The following is a 20038-nucleotide window of genomic DNA, read 5'->3' on the forward strand; positions in this document are numbered from 1 at the left end:
AAAACTGTTTGTTGATGCCTCTTCGCGTCTCTCTCAAAAACTATTCCAAAATAAATATTATTTCGTCGCGCTGTTATTATTTCCAAAACTTGATGTCCAGATTTTTTGGGATAAGACAATCCAGCCAAGGGCAATTCGTTTGAAATATAACATTCATTGAGTAATAACAAGAACAAAGATAATAATACATCAAAAAATCTTGGATAGGAGACAAGACTCTTGTCACAAGAGGTTATTTTTGACACTGTGTTGTTTAGGGAAGGTAAGATTATCTTACCTTATCTGATATCTTACTAAGATATCAGATTGACTGACAAAAATGTTTACTATGTTTAATGCAATGTACATAAAATGTAATTATACAATAAATCTAGCAAAACACAATACAGATACTATAATGTTTGTTTGTGTTGTTTTTTTTTTATTAGGTAATGTCATCTGAAGACAGCTTAAACATGCTTGGTGGACATTCTCTTGCTCAACAACAACCCACCGGTCTCCTTCCACCCCCTCCAACACCCACTCAGCTCGGTTCCGGGGGGACAGGCTCCTCAAATCAAAGCTCTTCTAGCTCCAAACAAGGAGCGTCGTCCTCCGCCACAGTGGTAAGCAATTTCGTCATTATTCATAAGAATAAAATGTGGTGCAAACCTATCCAGTATGACGACATTGTATGTGTCTGTATTTCTAGAAACCAAATTACTCGTTAAAATATACTCTTGCGGGTCACACAAAGGCAGTTTCTTCAGTGAAATTCAGTCCTAATGGGGAGTGGCTAGCATCTAGCTCGGCAGACAAGCTGATAAAAATTTGGGGGGCGTATGATGGTAAATTTGAGAAAACCATATCCGGTCACAAGTTGGGTCTTTCGGATGTAGCCTGGTCTAGCGATTCGAGACTTTTAGTGTCAGCTTCGGACGATAAAACGCTCAAGATATGGGAGTTAAGTTCGGTGAGTAAAGCTATTAAAGTTAATAAAGTCTTGATTTGTTTTAATATTTTAATTTAATTTGATTTATGTATATATTAATATTACATCACGTCATTTTCTGTGCAATAGGGAAAATGTCTCAAAACATTAAAGGGTCACAGTAACTATGTGTTTTGCTGCAACTTCAATCCTCAATCAAACTTGATTGTGTCCGGATCGGTAAGAGTCGCTTTGTAATTAATATGAGTAAAATGCTGAACAGAGACTTTGGAAACAATATTTTAAATAATTCCAGTTTGACGAAAGTGTACGAATTTGGGACGTTAGAACGGGCAAATGTCTAAAAACCCTACCGGCTCATTCCGATCCAGTTTCTGCTGTTCATTTCAACAGGGACGGATCTTTAATTGTGTCTTCCAGTTATGACGGTTTATGGTTTGTGAAATACATTTATGTAGATAAAAATAAATATTGGGTGAACATAACTAAAATAGTTTTTTTAATGTCTATTTAGCCGGATATGGGATACTGCATCTGGACAGTGTTTGAAAACATTAATAGACGACGATAATCCTCCCGTCTCGTTTGTCAAATTTTCCCCAAATGGAAAATATATTTTAGCAGCTACTCTGGACAACACGCTCAAATTGTGGGACTATTCGAAGGGAAAGTGTTTAAAGACCTACACCGGACACAAGAATGAAAAGTATTGCATTTTTGCCAATTTTTCAGTGACGGGGGGAAAGGTATTTAAAAAGACTTTATTATTACGATGCGAGTGATGGCATATAATTTTAATTATGTATATATATTTAATTTGTTTAGTGGATTGTATCCGGATCTGAGGACTGTCTGGTATATATCTGGAACTTACAAACAAAGGAAATCGTCCAAAAGCTTGGTGGTCACACAGGTAACAAATCGTTAATAAATGATTTCTCTTGACAATAACAGATTTGATTACTGTTGATTGATTACATAATACAATTTAATTGACAATTTTTTCAGATGTTGTTCTATGCACTGCTTGTCATCCAACAGAGAATATCATTGCATCTGCTGCCCTCGAAAACGACAAGACAATTAAACTATGGAGAAGCGACACGTGAAGAATTATCTTGTTTGTATCGATATATAAAGTTTTACACTGCAGACATATGTAGTACGTATTCCAGACTGTCAACTGTAGCTAATTACGTCGATGCTAATATTTGAATAACTGTAATGGATTATAACATAACATGACTGGAACATATCTACTTATCAGTTTGTGAACCTATATATTTAAAAATTTTATTATTAGAGGTCAGGGACTCTAAAATTTATTTGAAGCAAAAGTTGACGAGTTGATGAATTTTATTGAATGGAGATAACTGTGCAGTATGTTATATGCTATAAGCGATAAGCTGTGGCCAATTTTGGCTGCGATATCTTGTATTTCCCATGTTGAACAAGTACCTATTTGCCTACATTATTTGTGTACTTGAAATGTAGAAAAATTATTGCAAAAAATACACTAAATAGTGAGTATGTGTTGTGGTGATGGATGTTTTCTACTATACTAATTATATTTTTAATAAAATTATGATATTTATTTATCCTACTGCTATTTAATGAAGCAATTAAAAGTAATTATTTGATCATTTTATTATTTGTGTAGAGTTTTATGTATTTTACAGCTATTAATCAATCTCACTTTACTACTACTAACTACATACATGTGTAACGTGTTGAATACTACTTTACTAAATTGGTCCCTCCGTTACTGAAAACTACTCTTGGATTTATTGGTCCCTTGGATTAATTTGTGTCTTTCCAATAGAGAAGCAAAATTGGTCCCTTTGTTCCCTGATAGTAATTTCCGCATTATATATATTTTACACTACTTACTACGTGGCACTTTGCCCCAAAGTCTACTTTCATTATCGTCTCGTATTAGTCGTATTTCTAATTGTCCAATGAATTTTTTGCCTCGTCATTCTGCTTTCTAGGTCGATTTGGTTTCAAACAGATCAGTTGTAGCATCCTGTATTTCTTTCCATGCAAATTCGACGTCCTTGCTGGTCGTGAAACGAGAGCACACTGCAAAACGGAGAATGTACAATCCATGCAACTTTGAGGGAACAATGTGAATTTTCCCTCGCTCGTTGATGCTCTTCAAAAGCTTTTCATTGTCCTCTTCTGACTTGTTCTGTAACAATCCAATTGCAAATCCAGAATAATATGCAGATTGATGATTTTAACTAAATTTTAAATCTTACGTTCATGCGGAAACAAACCAAGCCCAGCACAACTGGAGCTGATATTTCAAATCGGGCGTCTTGCATTACGAGTTTCTTAAACTCGTGTGACAATGCTATCTGTCCACGAACGTGCTCCTGCAGTTTTTTTGATCCATACGATCTCATCACAAACCACAACTTCAGTGAACGAAATCGTCTTCCCAGAGGGATTTGCCAATGCCGATAATCGGGTGCTTTCCCTTGCATGTCATGCTTCAAGTACAGCGGATCCACATTAAACGCATCCACCAGTTCATTAGCATTTGCTACCCACATTGCTGGAAAAATAATTTTATATGCCGGTTCATATCTTTCGACGGAAGTGTATGCATGCTTAGTATTTATTCGATCTCTTTATATCTTACCAGAACAATCAAAATTGACCAAAAGCCATTTGTGCGGGTTGAAATTGAAAGAGTCAGCTTTGCCAACACCCGTCATAAGATAGCGATATTCTTCGCAAATAAATGCAGATCCTATGACACGAAATATACATAAGAGTGTAACATGCAGTGTAAATTGTGTCCTATTATCTATATACCCGCATAGGCCGCATCAACATGCAACCAAATTTTTTGTTCCACGCAGACGTCTCCAATTTCGTCAAGATTATCGAATGCACAAGAGTTTGTAGTCCCCAAAGTTGCAACCACCTAACATTCCAATTTTAATTCACAATGATTGCAAATGCCGTATGTTCTTGACGACCCATCATAATAAATATATGTAAGGAATTAATGACGAACTCACAAAAAATGGAATTAGCCCTTTAGCTTTGTCCTCCAAGATGGTAGCTTTCAGTACATCCCCTCGCATTGATAGGCTGCCATCAGTTTTCACAATTCTCATCTTGATTCCTCCAAGAAGAGATGCTCTTTCAACGGAAGAATGGGATTGATCTAAAAATTAAACAAAGCCCGTCCTGAGCATAATGAGCATAATAATGAAAAAAAATCAAACAAACCCGAAGTGTATGCAACAAGTCTTCCTAAAAATGTGCTTTCATCATATCCCGAAGTTTTTGCATAGGCTTTCACTGTTCGAGCACGGGCAGACAGTAAAGCCACCAACGTTCCTTCTGAAGCCGTCCCCTGTTCAACAGTGTAACTTATTAGCGTCTAACTTTTGAAATTAATAGAGTGGCAATTGATGAAATGTGGCTAACCTGGATAACACCACCACCTTTGCCATCAGACCCTGATGCCAAGAACTTTGCAGGAAGGTCCAAAAGTTTTCCCAGCCAATCCATCATCACAACCTCCAGCTCCGTGCAGGCTGGACTTGCGATCCAAGTAAATCCAATGCATGCAATTGCCTATTAACAAAAATCAAAAGAAGCAAGCAATGAAATGATGAAGACAAGATGAAGAACGTATGGATACGCAATTATACTATTTAGGACATAAATACCTGAAATAAAAAAAAATATTTGAATTATTTTAAAAATCTTTAGTAGTAATAGAATTAGTACATATAATTTTAGTATATATAATTTGTTTTACCTACCCCAGAAAGCATATCCGCAACTATCGCAGGGTACGAGTTTGCCGTGGGATAATATGCATGAAAATGTGGAGAATGCCAGTGGGTGACTGCAGCATGTATGATAATTAAAAGTCAAAACTAATAAATATACCTGGTCAGGATAAGTATAAGGTCATTTTACCTCCGGGCATTATAACCCTCTCAATGTCCTTCATGATATCCTGCCATTTCTCCCCGTCCTCTGGAGCTTCTTCAGGAATCAGGTCACGAAGATAGCCAGGTTTCACTGTAGGGAGCACTCGCCTAACAAGTAGGATCCCGTCCGTTTAGTTTTTAATGCCCTCGCATCAAAAGAAGTAAGGTAAATATGCAACAATTCTACCTGTCCCTAATGTTTTCCAAGTAGTCCGTGATGTATTTTAACATGGCTTCTCCAAAATCCCGAAACTCGTCAGCCTCCATGTTTCCAAATATGCACGCGAGGTTATCGCTGACCACAGGGTCCGAGTGGGTGGTGGTGCTGCAAGGGGTACGAAGAGATGAAAGTGCTGAAACGCAGTGAAGAAAGGTGTGACCTCCGTCAGCAAAAGTTTCTCGTTTGTGAGACTGTGTGACGAAGTGTGGAAATGTGGCCAGTTAGGAGGATGGATGGGAAAAGTGGAGAAAGTTGGGCAGCGAGACCTGTGGAAATCAGAGATCGTTATTATTGGTTCGCTTGGCTCAAAATCTTGGAGTTCTGCAGTACGAGAGGAAAGTTCAACAGGCAGGCAGGCAGGGAGGATGTTACTACTTTCGAGTGGAGTGTGGGTGGTGGGTGCCGTCTGCATGATAATAAAAGTTACTCCTTTCACCACTCGCTTTCACTCTCTCCTCACTGAATCAATTACTGTTCCGAAGAGACTGAAACAGTATCCAGTCCTCGCACTTGGATATATCGTCCCAAAAAGCACAATCGAGATCAAGTGGTCTACTTTTATAGACTCTTTTCCTTTCTTTAGCAGAGGCTATGGCATTCCCTTTAATGCAGGAGGGTACTAGCATACCCAGTTCTCTCCTTTACTCCATGAGAGATCGAAAGCCTTTTTGACAGACATAAAGATGGTCGAACCCTAAAAATCATGAGCACTCTTATCTAAGAGTCTAGTACGTATTGTGTTGCTTTCTCCTAAAAATACATGTATAGGGAAATGGAAATTGTGTCAGAAGGACAAGTATCACTCTGATGGCCTAATGCATTCGCAATGAAAGTTGCAGGGGTAATGGTTACTCTGGGGTTTGCACATTGTCAAATTAAGTATTATGAATAAATCAATGTTCGAAAAATACATAAGTATGCAATGCCAATTTATGCAATTCTTTAGTAACATATATAAAACCCTACATTTCTTGTATAACTTACCGTAGGAAAATTGTGACAAATTCAATAATGGGAAAACGTATCACTTGACACTCTTCAATTTCTGATCTTCCGTCGACTGAAATCTACTGACAAGTGATGGCATCTCCTCTTGCAGAATCAACATGATGACTTTGTTCTAATTCATCATACATACAAAATACATGCCGGACAAGGACAGCAACTCCAAACAATATTAATAAGATTTGTGCTTAACCGTACTGCTTAATATCTACTTTTAATGCAGCACTTGTTGTTCAAATTTTCTTTTTGTCTCCAACCTGTAAATGACATTGATACTTCAAATCTTAGACACATTGTTCTCGATATATATGCACTTAACAATGCATCATTAGTCGGCTCCAATGATAACACGCTGCCTTGTAGTTCAACTTGTACACATGTATGTCTACGTGAAACTAATTAATTGATCATCGTTAGCATTAAGCAGCCAAATAGCGGAGCTATCAGGGAGAGACTTGTTTTGCAGTCTCTGTGCACCTCTCTAGAGCAGCAATCATAATGATCTCTTGGTCTTTGTTCATCATCATAAACAAGTTATGGTAAATTGCTTGAGCCGCAATATACAAGTTGCCATAAAGTGAGAGCTGTAGAGAGGTTCTTGCCTTGCATTTGTGTTTTTATTCACGAGAAGCGTTTGACTGAGGATTTTTTGCAGGACGCCCTCTCGAAGTACTGCATCCGTGCTTGCTGCGATCCTCGTGAATGTCTAGGTCACAAATAATAGCGTGCGTGGTTCAGTATTGGTGGTGGTGTTGGTTGCAATTTGCAAAGTTATTTATTTATTACGAAAGTTGCGACTCGTAAATAAAATAACCAACATCATCAAAACCACTAAAGTTGTGCATGTAATGTCTTACATTATTTGCTAATGTATTAAATAGTAAGTAATGTCTCCACAGGCGCTGTTCGTAAACTTCGTAACGCTGGCTAACCATAGGAAGATAGGAATTTTTCCCTATCCTGCCCATACTGGCCAGCGTTACGAAGTTTACGAACAGCGCCACAGACCTATGGTTTATATTTTCTTTAATAATTCTTAAAGGTCTGTGTTCTTAAACGATGAAATAATGAGACAATGCAAGCAAGGTGCAAGCAATCCATTCGTTATATTAAACATGTATGTATGTACGTAGCTACTATATGGCATCAAATGTAGATCATGAACATCAGGTCAGATAGGTGCATGGGAAATACAGCTGAATGAGTCAGATAAGGTGATTGGCTTTATTGGTCTACACTCTACAGACAGTTTAAGAAAGTTCAGAAAGATGATAAAACGTGAATAAATCAGCAAAAATATTATATGCATAGATGAGACTTTCCAATTTGAGACTCCAGAACGTCTCATGATGATTTCTCAAAACTATTTCTCGTCTCCATTGTTTATTGAGACGACGGAGTCAAGTCAAATATCAAATCTCATCAACCGAGAAAGCAGTGGTGCTGAGACAGGCCTGACCGAGGGACCGCTATTCTTTGCTTCAATCAAAATTCCTACTCCGCTTGCTTCCAGCTATCATCATCATACTAATAATACCACGGGCTCCACGCGGTCCTGGTGGACTACAAGTCGGATATATCCTCACAATTCACACAGGTAAACTTTTCACAAATTGAGTCATTGTCGACGTCAGAATAAATACAAGTAATTAATTTTCCCTTGTTTCCTAGTTGTTGGTTGGGCAGCTCAGGTGCTTGCGCTAATGATAAGATTGGAGGCACGTTTGGCTTCAATAGGATCGGGAGAAAGACATGATAGTTCTTCAGATTCGGTGGGAGGTGGAAACGGGGTCCAGACCCAGGATAAATCAACAACATCACTTTACATTCGCCGAAATTATTCACTTTACCAACAGTTGACAAACAATGATTTACGCGTGTTGGAGTTGCCGACGTCGCCCGTCGAAAAAAAGACAATTCAAGATCGTTGGACTGCCCTCCCCAGTCCACTACCTCATCCACCACCTTACATTAACAAGTCGGCCGAACCTCAGCACATGCCTCTCCGAATGAAATCGCTACCATCGTTTGGATTCTCCCTAAAAAAATCCCATACTTCAAAAAATGGAAAGGTCCAGAACAAAAATAAAAAACAAAAGCAATGTGATGACAATGTCGAGGCGATCAATGCCAATAATGCTGCTGCGACAGCTATGCTACCTTCAACTAATAGAGGTCGAAAAAGGAAGGATACTGTTGTTGTGACCCCTATGAAAAGCAATTCTGATCAAACCTCCATCACACGATGGGTGGTTGGAGAAGATCACCAAGAAAAAAAAACTAAGAATGATAACGAGGAGGATATTGTTAAAATTGTCGGGCAATCAGTTCAAGTTTCAAATCATAATAATGATGAGGCAACTATTGAAGACCAACAAAGTTCAATTATGGATAAATCATATTCTGCTATGGAAGAGGCAAGTGATCATCATTTCTCGTGTATATAAAGTTTGAAATGTTTATAACAATGTTTTCATTCATTAATTACAGAAAAACAATCAGACAAGAAAAGCTTTACACGAAATTGTAAACGTATTGAATCGTGAATTGATAAACAAGAACGAGCATTACAAAATGCTTCTCGAAATGCAAGCACCACCTGAGAATACTTCCGAGATTCTTCAACTTCTAGGTTATTGTATAGGGAAAACGTCTCGTGGTAAACCTGGTATGGAAATTTTATTCCAATATTTTTGATAATGTAGCTAATTCATCAATTATTTCTAGATCGAGTGAAGAAGCTTGAAAGCCCAACTATAAAGCTAGACAATACTGCTGCTGAGGAGCATCATAATCCTATCACCGAGCTACCATTTCATGATGAACCCAATTTACAATTTTCTCAAAATACTTTTAATCACAGGAGCAATGACACATTGCATTTTGATGTCCTAGATTCCGAACAGCTGTCGTTGGTAAGACTAAATGACAAGACGATAATATATATGCGTCCGGTTTATGACTAAAGTATGTGGTGCTTTCTATCAATGACAGGTGAATTCTAATGACGATCTCACGATGCTTGAAATACTTCGTTGTTTAGACACTCCTTTCTAGTTCCAAACAACCCAAAGGCGACAATTCTTATTTCGTAGTTCAAAAACTACTGCAATTTAATTTATTAGCAAAACATTTTAATTATCAATAGAATTGAACATCATCACTTTTTGTTAAAGCAGAAGAGCATGAATTTCATGGCATGCTGTACGTCAGTCATTTTCCAGAATAAAATAAAAATGCATGAGCGAACAGTGTACGTACGTCATACATAGGATTTAACTTTATATATGTACATAGACAATAGGCAAAATAATTTTTCCTACTTATTCATATTGCGCGATTAGTACCATCATGTATACCCCTGCAAGGAGTGCAATAATTTCTTTAATTGATTGCTTTAATGTTGTTTCTTGAAGCAGTTCAGGAATAACAGAGACAGTAGCGATATAAATAAATCCTCCTGCAGTAAATGGCAGAATCCATGCAACAGCAGCGTCACCTGGTTTTAATAGGAAAACATTTATGCAAATTCCTTCGGAAAAGCAACGGAATATCGGAGAAATTGTCAAAATTTAAACTAACCTCCGCCTTCTGCCATGAGTGACATTACAGTTCCAGAAAGTGCTCCGATAGCAGTGGTAAGTTGCAGAAAAATGGCCTGCACAATCATAAATAGCTCAGAGCATATAGTATAGTGTATATTAATGTTAGCAGTAAAAACGTATCCAAGGTCCATTAGTTACCTTTTTCTTGCTACATCCAGATTGGATGAGGATGGCAAAGTCGCCGATTTCATGGGGCACTTAAAATAAAAAATCGACCGAAAACTTTTACAATAAACCGAATCGTAACACGTGGCGGGCTCCATTACCTTCGTGAAGCAAAATAGTAAAAGTTGTGACCATTCCAACAGATCGTCCTGCGAGATATGATGCGCCAATAGCTAGCCCATCCGTAAAGTTATGAGTAAAGTCTGCTGCCAAGTTGAGATATCCAGCAACCTTAATATCCTCCGTTGGTTGTTTTACAACTAAATGGCAAAAAATATATTTATACCATTTTTTAATACCTTTTAGAACAGCATACTTTTTATATAAATATCACCCCACTTTTTGTTTGGACTTTCCCTTCGTCTTTCTTCTTTCCCTTTGCACTTTCAGATTTCTGTTTATCTTCAGGTTCGGATTTTTTAGGGGTCGAGACAGAATGGCTGTGTCCATGACCCCCTTTCATGATCCGTATGACTTTCTCCACAACAAGGAAAGTTATAATTCCTATCAATACCCACATCCCAACACTAAGGTCATGTGCATGGTAGTCGCCCTGAGCTCCTTCAGCCTTCCCATGAGAGTGACTATGACTATGACTGTGCGAGTGACCATGACCATCATCATCACCCCCTTGGGCCAGTATTGCATGAGGAATCAAATGTAGAAATGCATCACCCAACAAGCCACCCGATGCAAAGCTCAATAAAATTTTGAGAAGGCCCTCTTTTTCTTTAGAATTATCCAGCGGAATCCAGAATAGGATTGCAAATGGGGCTGCACTTATCAATAGTGTTGAAAGAATAGCTTCCATCCACAAGTTTGGGTTGCGTGGTGTATCAACGGGAGGAGTCTTTAGAGTTTCACCTTTATGTTCGTGATCATGATGATGATGGTGGTGATGTTCCTCATGGTCATGAGAGTGATGCTGTTCTTTTTCTTTTAGCTGAAATGACAATCACAATTGTAACCAGATTTTAAAAAAAACATTCAAAATAAATATACAGTATAACAACCATCTTACCACTTGTTCATTAGCCTGCCTGGAATATTTGAACGAAGGGGCCTCTTCATGATCATGTGAATGTCCATGAGCGTCATGTCCGTGATCGTGGGAATGTGAATGTGAACTTGCAAATCCAAAATTGGTTTGGAAGATCCAAAAGAAGAGAAGGACGACGACAACGATATATGCTATTTGTTGAAAGGTTTTCCCAATCCCTCGATCCTGATGAAGCAAAATATTGAATGATTTTCCATCCTCGACTTTCTTGGAAGATTTTGGTGCAGACGCTGGCTGAGGTTTATCCTTGTTGGGGTTCACTTCAATTGTCCGGCTTCGAAGAACTCTAGGCTCGGTACGTTCCATGTTGAATTCTATATTACGCAAGTAAAACATAAAAACTTAACAATTCGCTTTAATTAAATAAAGCAGACTTAAATATTTATTTGTTACCTACTTCAATCTCTTGACGGATTGATTCTGTATGACAACGGAGTCCAGGCAATTGGACACACTCAGATAAGGAAAGGTGGGTTATCTTCAGGTCTCACCTCCACATTGTCAGACAGATACAAAACTGTACACAGTGACGCTACCACGAACTGATTCAATTTGAAGTGAGAGCGTACTGGAATGTACTGTACGACTGTATACTGTATGTGGTGACCAAAGAAAGATAATAAATTGTCACAAAGCGGTGGACTCACAATCTGATTTAATGATTTAACTTTGATTTAATTTAATTGTACTGTGTGGTGATTACTCCCGTGTCAGTAAAACCTGTTCAAAATGCGAAAGTTGTGATGTGGAATCAAGACTTTACACATTTTCGTGGCAGCCAAGGACTGGACACTAATGACAAGCCGGCGTCTCAACTCGCCTCGTTGCCTATATGAAAACCCTATGGTTTTACTTACTCCTACTGCTGTAGACAAGACAAACTATTCTAATAGAAATCTATATGTGGGTCCAATACTGATAACTATGGGTGTATTAATTATGATATGCGACAGGTATAAATAATCCATGATCCAGCAGCAACTATTATCAATCATTTCCATCAAGGATGTAAAATATGCTAGATAACAAACTGAGCTTAAATTAATTGTTAGACTCATAAAATGTGGAATGACCATTTACCAAATACATTATAAATGCAACATGATGATAAGTCGTCTTAGACTTATCATCGTCTTATATATCTTTGCGATTTTCTACATTGAGATTGAAGGGAAAAACAAAGTATTTTTTCATGAAGCTCAGCCTGCCTGGTATAAAATCTAGTGCAAAGTGATTCACTTTAAAGTGAAGAACAATTTATGTCAACATCGATTAAATATATTTTAAATTTATCTATCCAAGTCCTACCACTTCCATACCCACTGACCTGAACAAATAAGATAAGCGTTCTTCACTCAATACAACCGGCAAGTTAATTATCGTTGATTGCGAATGAGCATTGTTTTGTGCAGGTTTGTGTTTTGTGGTTTGGCGGGGAGGCGGAGTTTGGCGTGCTGGCTGGATGCTCCTCTCGCTTCGTCCTCTGCTGCTGCTCTCCCGAGGAAATTTCTCACTTCAACGAAACTCTTCAACGAGGTACGTACGTTCTTCGCTCACTCGCATATTTTATTTTAATTTTCCCATTTTTTTTTGTCCTTCTCCGTCCCCCACATTTCCAGAAAGTCATTAATTACTTTTAAACTCGTGTCACCTCGGTGGACATTCAATTAGCCTATTCCGTCCGTGTTATTACTATTTTGTGGGAGTTAAAATAATAAACTTGTATTTTTTATTCCACAGGAAACTAATGATGCTGTTGGTCTGACTGATTAAACCAGGAAAGAAATTTCAAGTGGATGTTTTCAGAGAGGAGAGGAAACTGATCAATCCATATCCATTGCTGTATTGAAGAAAACGAAATAATTCATCAATCCAAATATTTCTGTTCCTGCTGATGATAGCCGTCATTCGTCCCCTTGTTGAATTCAGAGAAGATTTTTTCTTCAGACCAAGATTTTATTTTCCGTTTCCTAAAAAAATATTCGTGTAGAAAAAAGGTGAATATTTAAGTACGCTAATTTTTATAAGCCACAACTATCACATTGACATTTAAGTAGTTTTAAGTAATCAATCAACAGAAATAATGGTGTGGGGTCATTTCAATGTCTATGTTATATCTTGGGGATTATCAAACGATAGGCAACAATTTCATTTGGATTATGAGTGTACAAAAGTCAAAAAAAGTCGCCTCATTTATATTTCTCATTCATACAAATACGAAAGTCAGTAGAACAGACCCACCCACAGAACAAAATGGCGAACTTCTCGTCCAATAAGTAATTGTATTCATTTGCAAACGAAAGTTTCATTCTCTTCTCGCGTAATTTGCTGGCTCAACGTTAAAAAGGCATTACACAAATGTAGGATGGTTGTATCGTCGTCGGTTCGTCTTCCCCCAAGGAGTGAAAGAATGAACTCGTCCATTGGGAACATGCAGGCATAACAAAAAAATAGCAAGACCAAGTTTCCTCAAGCACCAACCAACACCAAGTCAATACCGCATTTGGTCGTCGTCATCATAGCGAGATAGACCAGTAAGAAGTTGGTCGGTTGTTCAAAATCTATGGATGGAGCGCCAACATCGAGACTTTAATCGATCCAATTTCAAGGGGTTGTGCATGTGTTGCTACTAAATGTTGTATCTGTGATATGTGGCTAGGAAATTGTACGCGAGAGGGTAATTCTCCTATCTGCCTGCACTATTGACTGTCGTACACTATTAATATTTATTAGTATTAATACGTGAAAAAGTAGTTTAATAATAGTATGCATTTTTCCAGGAGCATCTGGTATAATAAACTCCTCTAGATTTTACGGCACGGAACGGGCTTGGATAGTCCCATATTGCCTCATGGCTCATTCTCTTTGTTCATCATGTGGCTTCCATTCTCATAGAATGACATATTACATGAATAGGTGGATATTAGAATTAGTAAATAGTTTCATAAAACATTATAATAGTATTCAATTAATTTCATATGTATGAATAAACCTCATTGCAGCATGTTCATAAATATTTCATATTGATTTTTTTTTATTTCAGAAGTTCTGACCAATTATAGTGATGAATAATAATAGGGAGGATACACACACCCATAAATAAGCAAGTCATCTCCAAAGTGTGTAGTTTTGACGTGATGGTATGCTAAGAATTAAGTATTTCAATAATATTCTGATGATTAATTGTACGAGCAATCTCTATTTTATAATTTTTTTGTTCCATGTTTACAGCCACGCATCGACCCAGAAAGGTTACTTAAGACATTGGCTCCGCTATTAGAACCGGCGTCGGGCGCTATAAAGTCAAATAACGAAGTAGATAAAATTTATGGGTAAGAAAAACTTGTCCACGACTCTTATTACAAATGTTAATAAATATACGTTTTAATTTTCAAGCTTGATGTCGAAATTTTCAAAAAAGTTGGTGAGCAAGTGCACATACATAAACATTCTAAAGGCAACGCCTCTAGAAGTATTAGACTTGTAAGTTTCATGGTTTAAAAACCTTCGTACATAATATTTTGTAACTTTTGTTATGATAATGTAACTGACTAGATGACCATGATTATATATAGATTCCTTCAGCGTGGAGGATGGGACATGGTATTAGGATGGACCTCAGATGCAACATCAAAAAAAAGTTATGACCTGTTGAAGGAAATTTGTGGCCTACTTTTGTACGCACCAGCCACAATTCAACGGTTGAAAGAAAATGAACTGCCAAAAATTGTCAAGTCTATCTCGAAAGATTGCGAGAACGAAGGTATAATAATGATAATAGTCTTTTGGATGTCATGCCGATAATTAATTTTTTCATAAGCACAAGAGACTTATTAATTTATATTATACTTATAATTAATTTACCCTATGTTTTTTAATCTTCAGAAATTCGGGAACTCGCAAAACAAGTAGTTTTAAAGTGGATTGCCGTTGCAAAGCATTTAATTGTTGGAGGTCCTACACATATTATAGGCAGTAATTTTGGAACTGGTTCAACTGCTCACACACATTCGGTTCCCGTACAAAGCTCTTCTGTTACATCAACTAGATCCACTGGTCATGGTGATCATGAAAATCACACAACCACTGCTACTACGACCACCACTAGTACTGGGGGGGATTTAGATATTTCTTCATTTGACATTTCCCAAGCTGAGCTAAATGCGATAATTGAATTTAATCCGGAAGACTTCAACCAAGTTGTTGATCAGCACTTGGATTTATCTGAAGCGATGGCTAGTGGAAATGCTGTAGTACATTCCATTGATAGTGCCAATGTTCTTGTAGATGATTCCGCTGATACGATAAAAATTGAATTGAATAATGCATCTCAGAGCCATACACCTACACTATCAATTAACACGTCGGCAGGACAAAATGTTGTAGTTCGTGTAGATGCTAGCAGTACACCAAAGCAAGAAGAGCCTCCATACTGTATTATGATGAAGGATGGTAAACCATTCCTTGTTAGGCTAAAATTGGCACCACCAAAAGAAACGACAGGATCGCCTAATCAGCTTCGAAACCAACAAGAGATAACGTCCACTTCCACTACTGGAGACCTCTCCCCGCAACAGAAAACGACAGAGGACAAGCAATTAGGACCCGGAGGGACAGGAATGCTGAAAACTTACTCGAAAAGGACGCCTGTGGAGGTTATTGCAGCAATTGCTCAACCTCCCGCTTCTGAACAATCTAGTACTTCTAAATCTAAATCTGGCTCAAAATCAAAGTCAGACTCGAAAGATCCTTCACAAATCAAAAAACAGCGCTCAAGTTCGAAAGGTTCCTCTGCTGCAGCAGCCGCTGCTGCCAAAAAGGCTGCCGATGAAGAAAAACTAAAAGAGCAAATTAGACAGCAAAAAGCAACCTTAAAAAAGAGGTCGAAAGACGCTGCAAAACAGAAGCAACAAGAAAAAGATCAAGAAACCCTGAAAAAGTTAAACTTGAACATGGAGCCGTCTGTAACTGCACCTCCTAACAATTCAAAGATACCAAAGATACCAAAACGTCAATCCAGTTTCGCCGACGCCCTTGGATATTCAGGGGAGTCTGATAAAATAATCAAAAAGAAAACGTCACTGGATCACAATAGCTCATCGGAGAAAATCAGCAACGACTCATCCATTAGCTCTAAAAACACCACCAGTAAACCAGAGTCGTCCATCAATAATGATGCCAACAATAAAGGAAAGGAGAGCAGACGACATCGACCTAAAGTATTTTCATCAAAGAGCAGTAGAGCGGATGATTTATTGAAGGATATGACAGAGACTGTTAAAAGTAGTAGTAAATCCAATAAATCTGAAAGCTCTAATAAAACCACTGAATCATCAGCATCATCGTCTAGTTTAATGGGCGAAAAATCTTCCACTAGCATATCTTCTAAACCAGAAAAAAGACCTTCGATTGATGGCATTGAGAAGCCAGGAGACTCGAAAAAGCCCAAGATTGATAGCAAGCCAGCGAAAGAAAAGAAACCAACGACTCTTTTGAAAGAAAGCAGTCTATTCATGGATGCATTAACTGCCAGTTCTGATACTACAAAGGCATCAAATAAGACTAGAAAACGTCGACTCTCTTCAACCACCAACGACGACAAGCTAGGAAAAAGTGTCATTAATAACAATAGTAGTAATAAAGAAAAAGCAGCAAATTCTAGTCCAACTTTAATTGATCCTCAAGCACCTCCCGTGGTTGTCAAGCCTGTTTTCAACTTTTATAGAGAAACGCTGGAAGACATTGATACTAGGACTGAAGGGAATAAAGCCGCCTCTACTGCTAACCTAAATACTTCTCTGGATGGACAAACAATGGATATCTCAGGCTCAGGAGATGATCTTCAAAATAGTGAAATGGATGATGATGATGATAATAATGATGTCTGCATTGTTATTCCACCTAAACTAGATTCTATTCCTTTGAAAAGTGCCCTTGTAATTCACCGTTCTAGAAATAAGCCTAAAAAGAGTGTCCGATGGAGAGATGATGATGAGTTAACAGATACTCGCACATTCGAGCTAGATGAAGAAGAACGTGTAAATGTGACCAAGCACAAAGATTTCTTGTCGGCAAAGGAGCATGAGAAGGCGGAAGAGAAGGAATACATCGTAAAGAATCTTAAGCAACGAATGTTGAATGAAGATTCTGAAGAAAAGATGCCTTGGAGAAAGCCACTCCTAATTGCCCTCTCCACGGAGGAACCAAAAATTGAAAGCAATCAAAAAGACATTCAAGAAGAAAGAGAACGACTAAATCTGGGCGTTTTCCTTCCTCCTGGCTCCATGTTACCAGATACAGCTTCTGAACCTGACCCATCATCACCAAGCGAAGATGAAAGAATAGAGTCCATGTAAGTGTTTATATTTATTTATAAGACTATCATTACATAAATCAACAAACGTAATTTATTTTTAAAAAAATATTTGACAAAAACTTTATTTATTTTTCACGTAGAACAATCCCAATCGAAGATGTCATGAACGTGACAAAAGTATACGATAATCGTAACATGCCGTGGCCTAAACCCAAACCAGACTTTTCGCATCGAATTGTTCCCAAACCTATGTTGCCTCCAAACAATCATCACCCGTTTGGAATGTCGGCTAGCTTTGGCGATGTCAATTTCCAACAGCAGCCCCCACCTCAAGATCCGCAATCTGTGTTTCCTACCGATTTTGGCAACCCATGGAATATCGGGGGTGCAAACCCAACTTCGCTGATGGGTGCAAATAACATGAATGTGAGTTATATTAAATTTGGAAAGCTTTCTACATCTAAAATTAGTCCTTTTATCTTATTTATAAATTGTTTATAAGAACATGAATTTATGTATGTACCTATATCCTGCAGATGAATGAGATGGTCCGATTTCCCCCTATAAATACAATGACACTGCCCCCTGGATTTCCACCACCGCCCCCAATTGGAAACCCATTTTTTCCACCCCAACAACAGACAAGGATTCCGTTTTCTCAGCAACCTCTAAATGCTCAGTTCCCCAATGTGCCGCCTTCTGTGCAAATGATGTTAAATAACAATATTGGCATTGGAAGAGAACCATTGTCTGCATCGGACAATGGCCATTCAGTACAAAATAATACCTCTGCAGGAGGACTTATTCCTCCTCGTGACTTTGATTTACGACGACAGTTGAGCAGGGATAATCCTGCTGCTCGAGATCAAGACTCTAGGTCAAGAGGTGGTGGTTATGATAGTCGGGGTCGTTCTAGCAGAAATGATTACAGTAGCAGCAGTAGCAGCAGGGGATCAAGGGACCACGATCGAGATAGGGACAGAGATCATAGAAGGTCGCCAAGTCCAAGACGTCGCCGAGAAGACAGAGATAGAGAGCGAGGAAAAGATTACAGAGATCATGATTATCGATCAAGAGGTCGATCAGGTTCGTTTACTTAAACTTTGTGTTTATGTAATTTATTCACAGTTAATTTTTGCCACTTTTCTAGAAAATAAATAAATATTCATTTCGTAATAACACAGGTTCGAAACGAGATATTCCGTGCCGGTTCTTTATGAAAGGGCATTGCAACAGTGGAAGTAGATGCGACTATTCTCATGAATTAAATCAGCCTGATAGATCAGCCACGAGATCTAGTACAAACTCGACGATGACCCGTTCTCCTCCTCCTGCTACTTCTAATACTACTACGAATGACAGCGATAACTGGGAAGACAATGGCCTATTTGAAAGACGTCGCCCCTCCGCTGATGTTCCATCAGAATTCACTGACACGCCGCTTTCCCCAACCAACGATATGATGCCTGACCCATCCCTCCTCCCTGCCAAAATAATACCCGTGGAGTAAGCGGAAATGGAAGCATGAGGCTTCCAATTTACCATGGAATAGTATTTAATAAACATTTATTTTGCAACTTGGATAGATAATAATACATATTTGATGCAAGTGGCAGGAATAATGACACTTTGCATGCAATATAGAGGTATGCATTCACTTGCTAATTTATTATGGTGCGTTAATTACTTTTAAAATAAAAAATATATATATACATAGTTTTGTTCAAGGACAAATGTATAAGTATACCCAAGTAATATGTCACTATAATTTATTATAAAAGTTAATCAGTCATTAATTTATATGCATTAATTTTTAAGGTTAAGTACATATATTGCGGAACATGGTTGTTAGTTAAACAAAACTTTCGAATTGTAAATAATGAATGCAAGTGAATCAGTTTTAGCCTGGTTGATGTTCACAAAAGATCACTTATTTCCTTCTTCTACCTTATTATCTATATGACACTTTATAAATGTGCTATTTCTAATGACGCTCTGAATGGGAGTCGTCGATTTATACTCAATACCAATCCAGAATAGTACAAATTACAATTATGACCAAGGTGTTCCTTGTTATTGTTGTAGTCTTGTACTATTACTAAATTAAAGAATGCACAATATTTTAAGTACAGCCAAATTTCGCGAGATTTGTATACTTAATATGTACAACTCCAAACAGCAACAGCAGTAAGCAGTGATGGTCTGCAAGGCTGACGAATAAATTTTTAACATCACTACTACTACTACCAGTTTGTGCATTTGATAACTTTATCTACGTCTTTGTAGACTCACAGCATCTCAATTGTCAAAAATACCACAATTTTCATAAATTAGGATCGCATTACATTTAGGTATTAGTCTGGCATATATGTATTACATTTTGCATAAATCTACATAGCAGAGAAGCAAATTTCCAACATCTTCCCTCGTAACTTCCCCATAGAGTTATCAGTGATAACTTATCACATGCCTCACTTGCACATTACGTATCTACATCCTGAATCTGATTCACATGCGGTATTAGAATTGTGCCATATTTTAATTGTCAATTCGTGTCTCGTTATAGTCTTGGTTTACTATAGATATTTTCATCATAACGTATGTATAGATCATTAACCTGGCTACAGGCTAAACACAATATCGTGCTAATGACTGAGCATTGATGTATGTCGGAGTCGGACTAAAATCGTTAATAAGCAAGCCAAATTTGCAAAAATCATGTATCATTAATGCCTTGTCCGAAGAAGAAAGTAAGAAAGCTCTCGGTGAGTAGT

The 20038-nt window shown here is 37.9% G+C and overlaps 5 protein-coding genes across 10 annotated transcripts; 3 read left to right on the plus strand and 2 right to left on the minus strand.

Moving 5' to 3' along the window:
• The first annotated feature begins 64 nt into the window (after nt 1–64).
• LOC110848000 (WD repeat-containing protein 5) lies at nt 65–2545 on the plus strand. The gene is made up of 8 exons (XM_022095086.2): nt 65–262; nt 429–605; nt 692–952; nt 1061–1150; nt 1227–1366; nt 1446–1677; nt 1757–1844; nt 1940–2545. Exons 2-8 carry the CDS (start codon nt 432–434, stop codon nt 2038–2040), a joined length of 1086 nt encoding a protein of 361 aa, XP_021950778.1. The 5' UTR covers nt 65–262; nt 429–431; the 3' UTR covers nt 2041–2545.
• Nucleotides 2546–2553: 8 nt separating this feature from the next.
• On the minus strand, nt 2554–6236 carry LOC110847999 (aromatic-L-amino-acid decarboxylase). Its single transcript, XM_022095085.2, has 11 exons — nt 6098–6236; nt 5081–5379; nt 4880–5001; nt 4720–4805; nt 4379–4528; nt 4178–4304; nt 3964–4112; nt 3755–3866; nt 3579–3689; nt 3193–3491; nt 2554–3122 (listed from the first exon to the last, which is right to left on the minus strand). The coding sequence occupies exons 2-11, from the start codon at nt 5158–5160 to the stop codon at nt 2919–2921; spliced, it is 1440 nt and encodes a 479-aa protein (XP_021950777.1). The 5' UTR covers nt 5161–5379; nt 6098–6236; the 3' UTR covers nt 2554–2918.
• A 1132-nt stretch (nt 6237–7368) lies between these two features.
• On the plus strand, nt 7369–9476 carry LOC118434760. 2 transcript variants are annotated; one of them, XM_035848934.1, is made up of 5 exons: nt 7369–7715; nt 7790–8535; nt 8609–8777; nt 8846–9033; nt 9113–9476. In XM_035848934.1, exons 2-5 carry the CDS (start codon nt 7822–7824, stop codon nt 9173–9175), a joined length of 1134 nt encoding a protein of 377 aa, XP_035704827.1. In that variant the 5' UTR covers nt 7369–7715; nt 7790–7821; the 3' UTR covers nt 9176–9476. The 2 variants fall into 2 exon arrangements, with proteins under 2 accessions (XP_035704827.1, XP_035704826.1); XM_035848933.1 differs by having other exon boundaries at nt 7372–7715; nt 8609–8786; nt 9113–9458.
• On the minus strand, nt 9203–11721 carry LOC110845939 (protein catecholamines up). 2 transcript variants are annotated; one of them, XM_022092499.2, is made up of 7 exons: nt 11346–11721; nt 10910–11262; nt 10228–10831; nt 9990–10148; nt 9862–9920; nt 9701–9776; nt 9203–9617 (listed from the first exon to the last, which is right to left on the minus strand). In XM_022092499.2, exons 2-7 carry the CDS (start codon nt 11252–11254, stop codon nt 9442–9444), a joined length of 1419 nt encoding a protein of 472 aa, XP_021948191.1. In that variant the 5' UTR covers nt 11255–11262; nt 11346–11721; the 3' UTR covers nt 9203–9441. The 2 variants fall into 2 exon arrangements, with proteins under 2 accessions (XP_021948191.1, XP_021948192.1); XM_022092500.2 differs by having other exon boundaries at nt 11342–11721.
• A 647-nt stretch (nt 11722–12368) lies between these two features.
• On the plus strand, nt 12369–19510 carry LOC110845855 (uncharacterized protein DDB_G0284459). 4 transcript variants are annotated; one of them, XM_035848930.1, is made up of 11 exons: nt 12369–12484; nt 12689–13625; nt 13729–13864; nt 13992–14088; nt 14180–14280; nt 14345–14431; nt 14524–14711; nt 14834–17300; nt 17405–17690; nt 17801–18350; nt 18449–19510. In XM_035848930.1, exons 4-11 carry the CDS (start codon nt 14086–14088, stop codon nt 18772–18774), a joined length of 4008 nt encoding a protein of 1335 aa, XP_035704823.1. In that variant the 5' UTR covers nt 12369–12484; nt 12689–13625; nt 13729–13864; nt 13992–14085; the 3' UTR covers nt 18775–19510. The 4 variants fall into 4 exon arrangements, with proteins under 4 accessions (XP_035704823.1, XP_035704824.1, XP_021948070.1 ...); XM_035848931.1 differs by having other exon boundaries at nt 12689–12945; nt 13313–13864; XM_022092378.2 differs by lacking the exon at nt 13729–13864 and having other exon boundaries at nt 12689–12945.
• The last annotated feature ends 528 nt before the right edge of the window (nt 19511–20038 follow it).

Source organism: Folsomia candida, unplaced genomic scaffold (assembly GCF_002217175.1).
Source record: "Folsomia candida strain VU population unplaced genomic scaffold, ASM221717v1 Fcan01_Sc003, whole genome shotgun sequence".
In the NCBI taxonomy this organism is placed as follows: Eukaryota; Metazoa; Arthropoda; class Collembola; order Entomobryomorpha; family Isotomidae; genus Folsomia; species Folsomia candida.